At 30.5% G+C, this 15,369-nt stretch overlaps 1 protein-coding gene across 1 annotated transcript in view; it reads left to right on the top strand.

The window, feature by feature from the left end:
- Nucleotides 1-6,456: 6,456 nt before the first annotated feature.
- The window catches only part of LOC145323037 (uncharacterized), a 69,270-nt gene continuing 60,357 nt past the window's right edge, over nucleotides 6,457-15,369 (top strand). Inside the window, exons 1-2 of the mRNA XM_080165424.1 lie at nucleotides 6,457-6,554; nucleotides 15,126-15,232. Coding sequence (XP_080021550.1) covers nucleotides 15,128-15,232 — 105 coding nt within the window. The 5' untranslated portion in view covers nucleotides 6,457-6,554; nucleotides 15,126-15,127. The remainder of the gene's footprint in view (nucleotides 6,555-15,125; nucleotides 15,233-15,369) is intronic.

The following is a 15,369-nucleotide window of genomic DNA, read 5'->3' as shown; positions in this document are numbered from 1 at the left end:
AAGTTATCACTAAAACTAAATTATATCAAACTGAATCCAAATTACTAAATTTGACATTTATGCATTCCATATAACCTAAAGTATTTTAAACACAAACACTGAATGATGTGTGAATTATATACCTTTTTTTACAGTGTTTTATGAAAGTTTCAAAATTTTCCTTGTGTTATAATAATTCTTGCTTTAATCAGGAAAATACATATTATATAGATTAATTTAATTGACATCAGTTTAGAAAATCAATTATTACACTTCTCCTTTCTTCCTTAATCAAAGGATAGCAAATCTGTAATTTTCATTTTGTTGAAAATAATTTTTAGAACTTTTATCAATATCTATGCCCTGCCCCATGTCAATCGCTCTGTTAAGTCCTTTATCTTTGAGTGAAAGTAAGTTTGTATCTATAATAATATATTTGATACTAAACAAGGATGACAACATCCATAAAAGCGAAGCACTGAAACTGTAGGACAAATGGACATCAACACTTGTATAGTGTCAGAACTGATATAGAAAATAAATGTATAAAAAACTGCTTGATACAGGATAATTTTTATGGACATACTTACATTTTAGGAATTCATTATAGAGTTGCTTTGCGTATAATATTGTACTTTGTTGTCCCAGGAATCAGTATGCCAAAAATCAGATAATTAGATCACATAAAATTTTGTTGCTAAAAAGTAAAAAAAAAACATGGGTAAAATGGACATACTGATAAGTCTTGAAAGCTTTTTAAACAATACATCTTAAATACTTTTAAAAATGCTGCTGTTTTTCAGGTTGATATGCTATTGTTTATTTCAGTAGTAGTGTGTATTACTATACATTATAGAATATTATTTTTATATAGGTATGATGGTATATTACAGTTTTTTGGCCTTAATGTTCATCAGGGCGACATTGACGATCTTGGCCTTGATGTGTTATAGGTATGGGGGATATACTATAGTTTAGCTTAGGAGCAGTGTGTACCTAGAATACATAATAGAATATCATTTTTATATAGGTATGGTAGATATACTATAGTTTAGTTCAGGAGTAGTGTGTACCTAGTATACATGATAGAATATTATTTTTATATAGGTATGGTAGATAGTTTAGTTCAGGAGTAGTGTGTACCTAGTATACATAATAAAATATTTTTTTTATATAGGTATGGTAGATATACTATAGTTTAGTTCAGGAGTAGTTTGTACCTAGTATACAGGATAGAATATTATTTTTTATTTAGGTATGGTGGATATACTATAGTTTAGTTCAGGAGCAGTGTGTACTTAGTATACATGATAGAATATTATTTTTATTTAGGTAGGTAGATACACTATAGTTTAGTTCAGGAGCAGTGTGTACCTAGTATACATGATAGAATATTATTTTTATTTAGGTAGGTAGATACACTATAGTTTATTTCAGGATCAGTGTGTACTTAGTATACAGGATAGAATATTATTTTTATGAGATATGATGGATAACTCTACTTAAAGCCTCACAAAGCCACCATTATTTTACAAGTTATATGGATATGTATGTACTATTTTAGTAGAATATAATTGAATTAATTTATTTTCCATTAAATTTTCCTTGAGTCAGTTATACCAAAAATCTGCAATAATTACTTTTTGTTTAAAATTAAATCATACTTATTTGTCTCGAGGTTTATAAACTTAATAAAAACTAAAATCATGATTTATCTACATTCACTTTATTAAATTTTTACTCTGTTATACTTTTTTTGCAAATGAAATAGGTTGTTATTAAATATTTTTTGTTAATAAATATTAACATTTATTTCTTCGAATTTGACAAATTTTACTAAACAATTTTAAGCTCAATTACATATTCCGCAGTGCATAAAAAAAAATACATTAAATAGATATTGCATTATTTTCTTTATGTAGACTATGAACAAGATAATTCATAGTCTATATATACAATATATATTTATTTATTTTGTAGTCTATAATTATACTCGAATAAGAGTATATCTGTTTGTATTATTGATTTCAGAAATGGCTCTATATGCTGATTTACCCCCCATTTAAATTTTTTTGAGGGGTCATTTCTTTTTAGGGCGATATATTTTGGGAGGAGAGTTGTACCATAACAGAGGATAGTTATAAATCTTCCCTAGACCTATGTGAAGCTTCACTGGAGAATCATATCGGTTCAATATGGTTAGAATTTTCGTTACACACACACAGAAGGATATCATATGATTTTTATATAAAGATAATTAAGATACCAAAGCAATTCTATATTCCAGAAAATTTGTTTTGCATCATAATGATATGATTATCCAGTAATGAAATTAGAAATATTTTTCAATTTTGAAAATTTAAGAACCTCCCCCCCCCCCCCTTAGAGAACTATTAACATTGGCCGCGGCGCTCGGCACCCTTGCCTGCCTAGCCGCACCGCTCGGCCCCCTTGAATTTGGAGGGGAGGGGGCGTGCATGGAGACCAAGTAGGATGTATACAGCCTGTTAATGATTAAGCTTTTTAAAATTAATTTATGTCATATTCCCTATAGAATATTTCAAAACAGTTATTTTGTTAATTAGTGTTAAGTTTACAAAAACATGCAAATATTCATTGGCATGTAAATACAAATGGTACACACACACACATGCACACTCACACACCCACACACACATGCATACAAATATATAAATATTGTACATATAGTTAATTGAATTAAGATGAGGTCTCCCCCCTCCCCCCCATCTCTCTCTCTCTCTCTTTCTCTCTCTGTCTTTCTCTCTCTCTCTCTGCCTTCATTCTTTTCATATATTTTTATTATGACCAGGAAAAAGAGAATGGGAAATGTATTTTGACCGTTAAATGTTTTTTTAAAGTCAAACTGCTTCTAATATAGTGCATACATAAAAAGTTAGGTTTTTTGTGTTAAGCTTAAGATCTTAATAACTACAGAACCCATTGGGTTCTCTGTTTTAAGTAAGCTTCACATAGGTTCTGTGGTGGTTTAAGGATATTTATTTTTTTTTATTTAAGTCTTGGGATGGTTTAAAGCTTTTTTTCTATCCAGTAGGAGCGTAGCCGTTAGTATGTTTAAAACCAAGGAGAAATCGCCAAAATCATCTGCAACCGATTTTTTATATTTCAATTAATGATTTAAGTGACTTTCTTCCCCCCACCAACCGTTTTTAAAATTACTCAAGAAGCATCTAGAGGCGTAGTAGAAAAATGTACAGACATATAAAGAGTGATACACGAAAAGATGAATATATTAGAGTCTATTTATCTTTCTCTTTTCCTTTATATGTATATAATATGGATAAACCATGTATGACTATGTACATTTGATATTCCTATGGAAATGCTACCATACGCGATTCCACCTACTCACTGAATACAAGCAGCTATCCCTTGCTGATGACCTATACCTTGTGAAAATATAACACCAGTGTGGGTACCCTAGCTTTAATAAACACTAAGGACAGAAATTAATGTAATAGATATTATGTTGCAAGGTCGCAATTTTAATTCTATGTAGTGCATTATTATGTATATTTAGGTTTATTATTTATAAATTAGAGACATTGTTTCACCAATGCTTACCAAAGGTTGCTTTTTTAGTCGGGCTGCTACTCTACACTTCACTAGACCATATTTTACATAAGAAAAGTTATCAAATACTGTTGATATTCTTAGGTGTCAATTATGCACTACGCGACCGTGGTTTTACACGTAGCATATCCGCTCTTCTTCGGGATGGTGATAGGTTCGAATTTTACCACTGCGTCATAACTAAAGACGTTAAACAAGGTTCCTAGTACTGTTATGTCAGTTGTGTGACATTAATCGTTTGAAGAGGGGGAATACCTTGCCCTTAAACAGGCGCAACTCATTACCATGCACGGTTAGAAATTCTCAGAAAAAGGTCGTGCAATAAAGGTTGCCTGATGGGTTCTACTTAACTTAATACCCCGGGTGTTTGGACAGAAAAGGAGAGATTTGGCTCAGTTATTTTAGGTTGTTTGACCTGACGTTAGAGTATCATGTAAGCAGCCTCGCCGCATGAGGAAATATGCACTACTTATGGATATACTAATTCCTGTTAATGTATAATTAAAAGTTATGAAATAGTACAGAGGTGAATTCTTAAAAAAATTTTGCCCCACTAAAATCAGTTTCACGCACTAAAATTTTAGTATGGCAAAATTATCCCCTCTAAATTTTTAGTTTGCCTCACTGATTTTAATGGGGCAAACGGATTTTAGTGGGGCAAAAGTTTTTTAAGAATTCACCTCTGAAGTAACGAACCTTAAAGGAAAAAATTAGAGTAGTAGTTTAATAAAAATCTATCAAAGAGATGTAAACCAACTAAAAATAGTTGATTTCATTTTTAACCCACTGATAGTAGAGTAGCCCATATTAAAATAAGATTTTGAGAATAGCTATAAAGTTAGTAATTCTACTGAGACAATTAAGTCAATTGTTTGTTAAAACTGAGATTAGCCGCACAATTAAACAAAAGTTCATTCTCAATCCTCACCAAATATTAAATACATAAATATGTATAATAAAAATCTGCATTTGCTTAATGTAAATAAATTGAAATTAATTTATTTTGCATATTCAGCTATAAAAATGCACATTTCTTAAAGGGCATAGCTCTTTCTGTAGCGCAGCCACTCTAGAAATTAGCTTTCTTAGTCAATGTGAGATGAGAAAAGTGAAGTAAAGTTGCTCCAAAAGCGATTAATATCCACTGGATTATAACCTATTCGGGGTCAAAAATACTAAAATCTTATAATTTTTCAATGTACTGTCCGCGAAAAGATGTTTATAATACAATGCGATAAATAACTTGGTGAGATTTTTATAAAAATCACTAATCTTTTTTTTAAATATGAAAATTAAAGTATTATCTTATGTTTTTAAGACTATAGTATTACTATAGTTAGCTGTTATTTATAAGTCTTAAACATAATTTTTCAAAATTATTTGCGATCATTTTTCAAACTTTTCCATAATTTGTAAATATTGACTATTTTAACAAATGTCAACTTGTCGACAAGAATGAGAGGACAATGTTTCCTGGTCTAACAGGGTAATATTGTGTGCATGTATGTATATATGGATGTTCGGCTGGTGAATGCCAATTTTAATGCATCCAACAAAGTGGTACACATTCAATTTAGCAAACAAATTCCCCTTAAAGTATTTGTTGTTTTTTCCATATGACCAATAACAACCACTTACTTAATAAGGGCGTCGTGGCTTAGTGGTAGCACACTGAGCTACGGTGGTGAGAGTTCGAGTTCAATTCTCCATGTGTTGACTCGAATTTCTCATTCGCAATAATAATCACGCAACTTCCCCTGGTTGTGTAATAAGGAGATTATTGAGTAAGTTTGGATGCTCAATAGTCACGTACATAATATCAGTATTACCCTTATCCCAAGCTCCTCTGCGGTGAGCGTCATTCATTACGGTGACTTAATTTGGGAAACCTTCCATACTCGGCGAGGGTGAGGTAATAATGAGTAGCTCTCATGAGATAGCGGGTCAAGTCATAATGTGCTTGAACGTGGAGCTTGATAGCCCTAGTGGCTACACAAAAGCGTCTCAGCCTACTCCATGACTACTTAGGTCCAAACCCTAAGAAACTATGGCTAATCAATCAATCAATCAATTTACTCTTACTTCGGTAAATACTCTATACTTAATACTTAGGTAAATATACATTTGTGAGCAAAATATTTTATTTGGGAGTGTATAATCACCCCTGTAGATCCCTGGGTGGAATAGTTTATATAATTGTGAGCCAAATATTTAAGTTTAGAGTGTATAAACACCCCTGTAGAGCCCTGGGTGGAATAGTTTATATAATTGTGAGCCAAATATTTTAGTTTGGAGTGTTTGAACACCCCTGTAGAGCTCTAAGTGAAATAGTTTACATAATTATGAACTAAATATTTTAGATTGTAGTGTATAAACACCCCTCCAATGCCAGGGGTGTAATAGTTATCAGAATTTTGAGCCAAATATTTAAGTTTGAAGTGCATGAACACCCCTGTAGAGCCCTGGGTGGAATAGTTTATAGAATTGTGAGCCGGTATTTTTCCCAACAGAGCTCTTTTTAATAAAAAATTCAAATTAAAAGATATTCCTTTGTTTTTAAAAGGCCTAGCTACTCTTAAACATTGTTTTTTTTTGTATTTTTATCCTTATCTCTTGTTATTTTATATTAATCTTGTTAAACTTGAAACCTAGTGTCTCATTCGTTGGCTTAAAAACTATAAAACTGTGATTGGTTGATTTCAACTAGTTGTGTCCAAATTATTCTACCAATGATTTTAATTTACAGAAAGGGTGACTTTATTTTCCACCATTTATTGACAATTGCATTAACCCTAGCTAAATGTAGAGAATCTTTGCCTTACAAAATGATGCTTAGATCTATTTAATATTTCAGCTATATTTTGCAGATTAAACTTATAAAAAATGTGAAAACGTGTTTATAAATTGTTATAAGTTATTATAATGGAGAGAGGAATAACCTGAATACACTCACATATTTGCAGGTAAGAAAGCCCCTCTGGGCCATTAAAACTGGTATAAATCTTATAATTATGAAAAATTTTATATAATTCGGTGAGATAATGAGTCTGTATCCATCATACAATACATCTACATCATTGAATCCTAAAATATTATACAAATTTATCATTTTCACAAAGGCAAAATCTTGATGACATTTATTGTATTATCGAATTAGTATTACTAGGAAAATAGAAATTGTTCTTTTATTTCTTTGCCAACATTGGTAACATCCCTTTTTATTGGACATGGACCACTTAGAACCTCCTTACTTCTCTTTTTTTTTAACGTATGGTTAAACTTTAATGGTTGAGATTCAAAAGTTGAGAAGACTAAGATTATTGGGCATTTCTTAAAAATAAGTGTTTTCTGAGACATTATTTGAGATTACCCTGGGTTTTATGTGCAGTTGACTCTAAATACGCATATAAAAAGTTACGTTAAATAGGTAAAAAAAATCCAAAGCTAACAAAAAAGGGATTAAGTCTATGATCTTTATGTTTTATCATAGAGTATATATATTTTTTTGAACATTTATAACCAGTTTGCATTCAGCATTGAGATGTTAGGGAAACGTGATTTTACATAAAAAAAGGGGGCATGTAATCATGGGTGGCCCATATGCTTCATAGGGGATTCTACCGCAACATTTAATAAGAAAATCTTACATTATTTTCTTTTTTAGTAATATAATTTTTATTTTCTTTTAGGCTTATTTTTTTCACAATAAACTGTCAAGAAATTTAGTTTTACTTAAGTTATAGGTTCGAAACTTGGCTATGAATTACAAATATACAAGTTGTTAAATTAAACAGAGATTTCAGACATATAGCTTTCTTTACTTGTAAAAGTTAACACTGAAAATCGTTTGCTTATTTTTAGAAAGGTTTTGCAAAACGACAGTTTTCTTTTTTTTCGTATTATATACACAGTGGGATCTTTTGCCAAAAAACGGGACATTTAGAGTAGACAAAAGTAAACTTCAATAAATAAGCTTGTATTTGAAGAAATGATGTAATTTCTTTTGCTTTAACTCGGAAATAACTTAAATTTTGCATCTGTTAACTTCTAATGTGCATTTGGTAAGTACGTCTTGCTGTTTTGGAGGAGCGAAGCTACCCTATTTTCAAAAAATCTATAAAACTTCATAACTTTAGTTAGGATAGGAATATTTTAACAAAATAAACGTCTATGTAAATATTTCTTCAATGCAAACAATGTTTGTGAACAAGAATATAGCGTCAGGTGCACCCATTTCGAGTCCCGGCATTTTTAGGTAGGTCCAGTATAAGTAAAATAGGACACTTATAAGGCATGTTTTCAAATATTGTTTTTACAGATATAAACAACAATAACATAATTTTCAAAACACTTTTGATTTTGTGTTAATACCTTTATTCTAGGTCTAGCTATCTTCATTTAAAGTTTATATAAGAATATAAGCATAATTACTTAAATTATATTCTCTCTCAAGCATATATTTCTCTCTCTCTCTCTGATGCGTATATAATGTTTTTGCAATATTATAATTAATCTCCAAATTTGAATTTCTGCTGGACCAAAACCAGTTAGAACTACAAATATTTTTAGAACACATGAAATTTAGCAAATTTAATTGCTAAAATAAAAGTATTTTTAAGTCATCTTTATTTAACGACTCCTTTATCCCTTAAATGTCCATTAAAACCGCGAGAACGGCAAAAATCTTTAAAAATCACGCCAACGGCGGCAAATAACGGCGAAACGGTTCGCCAGAGGCAAATGATGCTTAAGTCAAGAAAGATCCGCCTTAATAAGTTTGAAAATATTGCAGAGATGACTTTGGGCTCTAAAATGACTCCTTCCCCCTCTAACGGGGGAAAATTTGAAATTAACAAGAACGAAATTGTTCAAACCATGCAATGTAAAATGCTCAATTACTCAAAAACGGACAAGAGGCCCCAGGTTGTGAGAACTGTTTATACACAATACATGTTGTATATTGATATTATTATTGCAAAACCCGGGGCCTCCTGTCCGTTTTTGGGTAAAATGGAGAAAACTGATTTTTTGGGGTTAAAAATCTTAATATTTTTGGTGAAATTTTCTCACAAAATGTCAATTTACACCACCAAAAAAATATTTTTTTAAATTTTTTCTTTAATTAGACATTGGTACAGGTATCTGAAAAGTACCTCAATAAATTTTTTTTCTTAAGATGAACATAAATGTATTTTTTGTTGCCTTGAAAAAATTGTGTAAAAAAATCTGGAAAATCATCAAAACTGAAAAGAAATTTTTCACTACCTTTTTTAAAATTGGCATAAACCCGCCAAAAATTAATAATTTTTAAAAATTTCTTTTCTAGCTGTCTACTTACAGCCATTATTAGGTCCTAGGATAGATAAAAGTCGATTTTAGATTTTTTGGATGTCCCGATTTTTTTCAAAAGATCCCACTGTGAATTATTTCTTTTAACATTTTACAGATTATTGTGCATATCAACCAAATAGGGGAATAAATCTATTGTTTGTATCTCATCTTGAAGACCATATGCGCCCTTGTTAATTAAAGAGGTGGCAACTAATAGTAAATACTAGTACAATTTTATCTAGCAAATTATGAGCATATGCGCCCTTGTTAATTAAAGAGGTGGCTACTAATTATAAATACTAGTACAATCAATTTTATCTAGCAAATTATGAGCATATGCGCCCTTGTTAATTAAAGAGGTGGCAACTAATTGTAAATACTAGTACAATTTGCAAACAGGGACAACCATTCAGATTAAATATTTTTGTTACTTTATATTAGCATTTACTCAACTAGGGTCACTTGAGGTGGGGGGGGGGGGTGAAGTCGACCTCCTCGTCCTCTCCATATACAATTATGTTTCAGAAAGAAAGATAAGAACAATACTGGAAAGGTATTTTTTTCTAAATCCTAAATAGGTTTAGCGGTTATCGATTTCTCTAGGTACAAACAGATAGATACCCTGTTACTTTTATATAAATATAAAAGTAAAAGGATGTTTGTGTGTCTGTCTGTATTAAAATACCTCTCTTACTGCGGGGCTGATATGTTTCTTTTTCATAGCAAAGCTTCTTATAGGTTCCAAGAAGATTTTATATTTTTGTTTGGAGGTTATTTCCATTTTTTAATGAAATCGCCCCGAATAACCCAAATGGTACTGGAACTGTTTATTATAATATGTATACATATTCAAGTAGATATGTAGGCATACCTGCTCAATATGTACCAATACAAAACACCAATAAACTATAATTGGCTAATAGTATACATTTACCATCAATATATAGACACCCTGTTAGCCTGAAAGGCATATGTTAACATACATTTTCAATGGTACTTGTTAACTATATGTTATTTAATAAAAGATTGTATTGGCATGCTGTTATTTACTTAGACATTAATCTTTACGACCTAATGCAATTATAATTATATTATACTATCCTTATATAAAAATGACAGGATATCTATAGTCTAAGATATAGCTTACCACTCTCCTTCACGGTGTTGCCCTTGGAACCTCCCCACAAAAAAATGTACTTGTTAATTAAAAAGGAAAATGGAGGGTCGGTTTTTCTAGGGACAGTTGACTTTTCCATGTCAAATAGCAAAACTAGCTTACCTGAATATTTTGGAGCCATTTACGAGATCTTACTTTACAAAAACACATAAGACACACAAATTTAATGTAAGGGATATTTAGAATGAATATGAATAATTAATTTTATCTGTTCTGTGAATGATTAAATATTTCATGATATAATTGTTTAGTAAAAGTCATGAATGTTACAATCAAAATTTTTCTCTGTTTTGACATTTAAATTAAATTCATTAGAATATAAAAATAATGTATAACATAATAGAATTAAAATACTTTAATATTATGTTATTAGTTTACGAGCGTCCATTCTATTAGCATCCAGAGGTTTTGTATTATAAGGGGTTGAAATGTGCAGAATAAATTTTCTAACCATCCCAAGACTTAAATTTGGAAGAAAAAAAAGACGAAAAACACTCCGACACCTATGTGAAGCTTTCCTTAAATGTAGAACTCAATTGATTCAGTAGTCTTATGCTACCTACTTCTTTAAATAATATGATTATTTATTTATGAATCAGAAACTAAGTAACACGGTAGTTCCATTGTCCTAAGTTGTTCAAAAGTTTTTTTTTATTTTGCCTTTCTGTTTTATTCATCTTTCTAAAAGCGAAGCCGATTTCAACAAGTTTTCAAAAGCATAAAGAAATATGTAATACATCAAGGTAAATGTAAATAAAAGATATGTTTAGAAAAAAAGGCCAATTATAGGTTGAGATATTGGCTGGGACAGAAATAAGAAAAATGTAAAACAGTTGCTGATTAAATTTAGTGGTTTTATAAGATTAAAATATTGTCATTATAAATATGATACTACATGGTAGATGTAGGTTTTTATTCGTAATGTGTAAATTAATGCATAACCTCAATGGAAATACTAGGAAAAATAATTCGCTTTCTTATTCACGATTTAATCCACACAGATCATTGTACATATATATAAATGCTTTTATCATCAACATGTTTGTTTGTCTTCTTTGTTTCTTATAATACATGTCCTTGTCCGTAGGTGAGATATTGATAGACACGGTTCAACACCAAATATCAATAGTAGCTATATACTAATACATGTAGTATACATACCATACAAAGAAATACAATATTTAAGACTTTTTAGTTAAAGAACAAATAATCTCTTTTTATAAGAACAAAAAATGTATGTAGATTAATGCTAAGCCAATCTATGTTTTTATTAACTAATCGGAAACTTCGCTAGATTCAAAGTTCAACCAATGAGAGAACAAGAAATATTAACCAATCAAAGAGCTGGTTTAAAATTAGATACCTTATAGTTATTTATGGCATCGTGTTATCGTGTTCCGCGGATATTAAAATAAAAAAAATATAAGATTAAAACCACCAAGGGGTTGAAGGCCCTGTCTAACAAAACTGATATTACTTTTATGATTTGTATTTTAATATTCATGGAAAACTACCCCAATACATAATTTTTCAGTATGGCTGATAACCGGTTCTAATCCAGCCATACTGTAAATATAAGACAGACAACTAAGTATGACTTGTAGAGTATCTTTGGTTCTAATAATTGTGAGATTGATTTATAATCTGGATTAGTGTAACAGGGAAATGCTTGGAGCCAAGAGATTAACAAATATCCGGAACAAAGATTAAATACAAAGAATAATAAATTTATAAAATAATAGCGGTTACGCCCCTAGAGGCCTTTGGGGCACTTGAGGAGAGGGGGGAGTAGAATTAACCCAAAAAGTAAAAAATAAATTGGGGGGTAGGTGATTTTTCTTTTGTGGGGGGATTTTAGAACAACCCTTCCCCATTTTTAATTTTAATTTAAAAAGAATTTTTAAAAATTTTGGGGATTGGTAGGGTAGTTTTTATAGGGGCGATTTTTCTTGGGAGGGAGGTGGTACCCACCGCAAAAACCTCCCAATGACCTATGGGAAGCTACCCTGTAAACTTTTAAGGAGAACCACATCGGTTCAGCGTTAAGCGAGATCCTTTAGTACAAACAAACAGAAGACATCCTGTACAATTTTATTATAGACATTGTCCTATATTGTCTGCTTGTTTTTCTAATTCGTAAACTAATCTTTTGTACGCCATTTTTCCCGTAATTTATGGCACCTTGAACACAACAAAGCATTTGATTAAAATTGTATATTTTCTTTTATTTTGTACATTACTAGTTGCTTCGCCCCTAACATTATAGGGGAAGGCCAAAAGTGTCATGACCTAAAACAACCAAACATTTTAATTGATTCCCTGAAGAAAAAGTACAATAATTTTTAATTGGAAATTTCCAAGATCTTTAGCTTCAGACATAAAAATTACTACTTAATATTACAAGATATATTAAAACCAAAAAAATAAGAAAATAATGGCATTAGTATAATATAAAGGATTAAAGAACCAAAGAATAAAAAGAATGATATACATTGTGACATTTTGTATTAATGAGCTTTAATTAGGTTTTGGTAATGTTAACGGTATCGATACCATGTTAACCAAGATCACTTTTATTTAGTGTTACATTGACGAAATGCATCAACTTAATGCATTTCACAATAGCTGCCTAAGAAGAATTTGCAAAATATTCTGGCCAAACAAAATATCAAACATTGAGCTGTATGTTAAGACCAAGTGCAATAGTATTGAAGCAGAAGTGAAATTTAAAAGACTAAGATGGCTAGGACATGTGCTCAGAATGGAACAAAATAGGTTTCCAAAAAAGTGCTTAAAATGGAACCCCACCACTGGTAAACGTAAACGGGGACAACCAAAAATGACCTGGAGGCGGAGCACTGAAAAGGACCTCTTTAATTTGAAATTAACATGGGGAGAAGCTGAAGCACTTGCCACAAAAAGGAATTCATGGAGGAGCAGGGTGGCCGTATTCTCTGGACTCCACAGTCCAAAAGAGAGACGCGACTGAACTGAACATTGACGACATAAACCTATAAAAAAAATTGCATTTCTGCTTAATTATACCAGCTTTGAAAAGATTTTTCGTTCTCTTTAGGTGAAAACATTCCTATATAATTGTGCACGCATGTTTTTGTTATATTTTGAGTACAGATGATAAAGTAGAGACTAATTAGTTTATAAAAAGCAGTGATGTAATAAAAAGTGTAAATCTCTCATTAATTTCTTTGTTCTCCTAGTTTTCCTGTATCAGCGTCTCTTAATCAACCCAACAGCAAATAGTTTCAAAGAAATTAGAAAAGATATAATAAGTAATAAGAAATGATAAACATTGTAGCATTTTATTTTACTTAAGATTTGAATAGCCTTGTCGGTCATATTGATCTTAATAAAAGATATTTTTAAAGTACAATTTCGAGAGAGGAAGGGAAACCTTGGAATTTAAATTACACTGATACCAAAAGCTTTATAACCACCCTTTCTTATTCTTGAGCGCCAAAACTTTGGTTACTTTATTGAATTTTTATGTTTTGGCACCAAATTAATAGCGTACAAACTTTTCAACCAATGATTTAATTATGTAGAAGGGACAATTTGTATCATCATTGTGTACATAATAAGTTTTTCGTTTATTGTCTTAACACTCAAAATCCCTGGCTTTCTCTAAGATAGTTGTCAAGAAATAATTTGCATAGCTGTCATCCATTTATCTATTAGGTATGTTTAGATTTGATTATATTTTGCATTTAAAGTTTAATAACACTGGTTTCTTAATTTAAAATATTCACTTTTAAAAGAAAATAGATGAATAAAACACAAGTTAAAGATTATTTTGAGATCTTATACCCTTACTTTTCTCTATTTAAGGTGTTTGTGTGTTTACTAAGTCAGATATGATCATTCAACAAAGAAAAGAATAACATAAAGAGAGGGGTAGGTTTCTGGTAGAATCCGTAGAGGTGTGTGTTTTAAGGCTTAAAAATAGTAGTAGAACGATAATATTCACTAAATATGTGTATTTCTTATTGAAAAGAATTATAGACAACAAAAATTTTAAAAAAGTTAATATAAATTTTTATTGTTCTACTACTGTTTTTAACTTATAACACATAACCTTTACGGATTTTACCAGAAACCTACCCCTCTCTTATTAGATAATATTTCTGAAAGTATCTATTATGAACGAACAGACAGATGTACATTCGGACTGTACTATGAATTAGGTGTTATGCTAAAAATTTTATTTTAAGATAATTTATCTATCTTATTTTCTCTGTTTATGTGTCTACTGTCTACTAAGTTAGATGTGATCATTGACCAAAGAAAACGTCACTGCAAAAAAATAAATAAAAACATATATGTTGTATTGGTCAGTATAAAGTGATGGTTATGGTTGTCAAGTCAATATCGTCCCATCAATTAATGATTCCTATAATGATGAGGTCAAATTAAAAGAAAGTTTTTGTATGGTTCTATTTTATAAAAAATTCAAATTCTTAGGACGATTTGACAAAGTGTCAAAATGTATGATCTCTTTTGTGCAAATCTCAAGTGAAAAAAAAAATAGTATAATGTCTGTCCTTCCAGATGAAGTTATAAAAATAACAGAATTAGAATTAAAGTTGGAATTAGTAGATATTTTTTACAGTGTTCTGTAGTATCTTTTTTATTATGTTTGTATTGTTTAATGAACTGAAAAGTCTTGATAGACATAGAACAACTATGTTTATGTTTTTTGCATTGATTAATAATCCATAAAGCAGGCTACAATGATCTATTTGTTGGTTTTGCCCTGTTGGACTATATCATAGTATTAACACTCAATTTCATTGGCATTAATGCTGAAATGAAATACTGCTAGATAAAATATTTCCCTAACCATAGTTCTACATCATTACTCCTGGAGTCTAAACAATTTTATTGTTGTGCTACATATTTGTATAATTATTATAGGTATGGCTACAGACCCTAACCATAGTTCTAAATCATTACTCCTGGAGTCTAAACAATTTTATTGTTGTGCTACATATTTATATAATCATTGTAGGTATGGCTACAGACCCTAACCATAGTTCTACATCATCACTCCTGGAATCTAAACAACAGCATCAAGAAACAAATAAAAAAGAAGCACAGATTAATTATGAACTTAAGGTACGTAGTTTTAAATAATGACGATTTCCATAAAATAACCAGCAAGTAACAATAGATAAAAATTTGAATTGTCATTTGTCTAATCATTAAAGAAATCACCATAGAAATATCAAATCAAAAGATAATTTTACCTTTTT

The sequence above is a fragment of the Acartia tonsa genome, chromosome 6 (assembly GCF_053477335.1).
Source record: "Acartia tonsa isolate MP-2025a chromosome 6, ASM5347733v1, whole genome shotgun sequence".
In the NCBI taxonomy this organism is placed as follows: Eukaryota; Metazoa; Arthropoda; class Copepoda; order Calanoida; family Acartiidae; genus Acartia; species Acartia tonsa.
The sequence above is the reverse complement of the archived record's forward strand: the minus strand, read 5'-3'. Positions and strand labels throughout refer to the sequence as shown.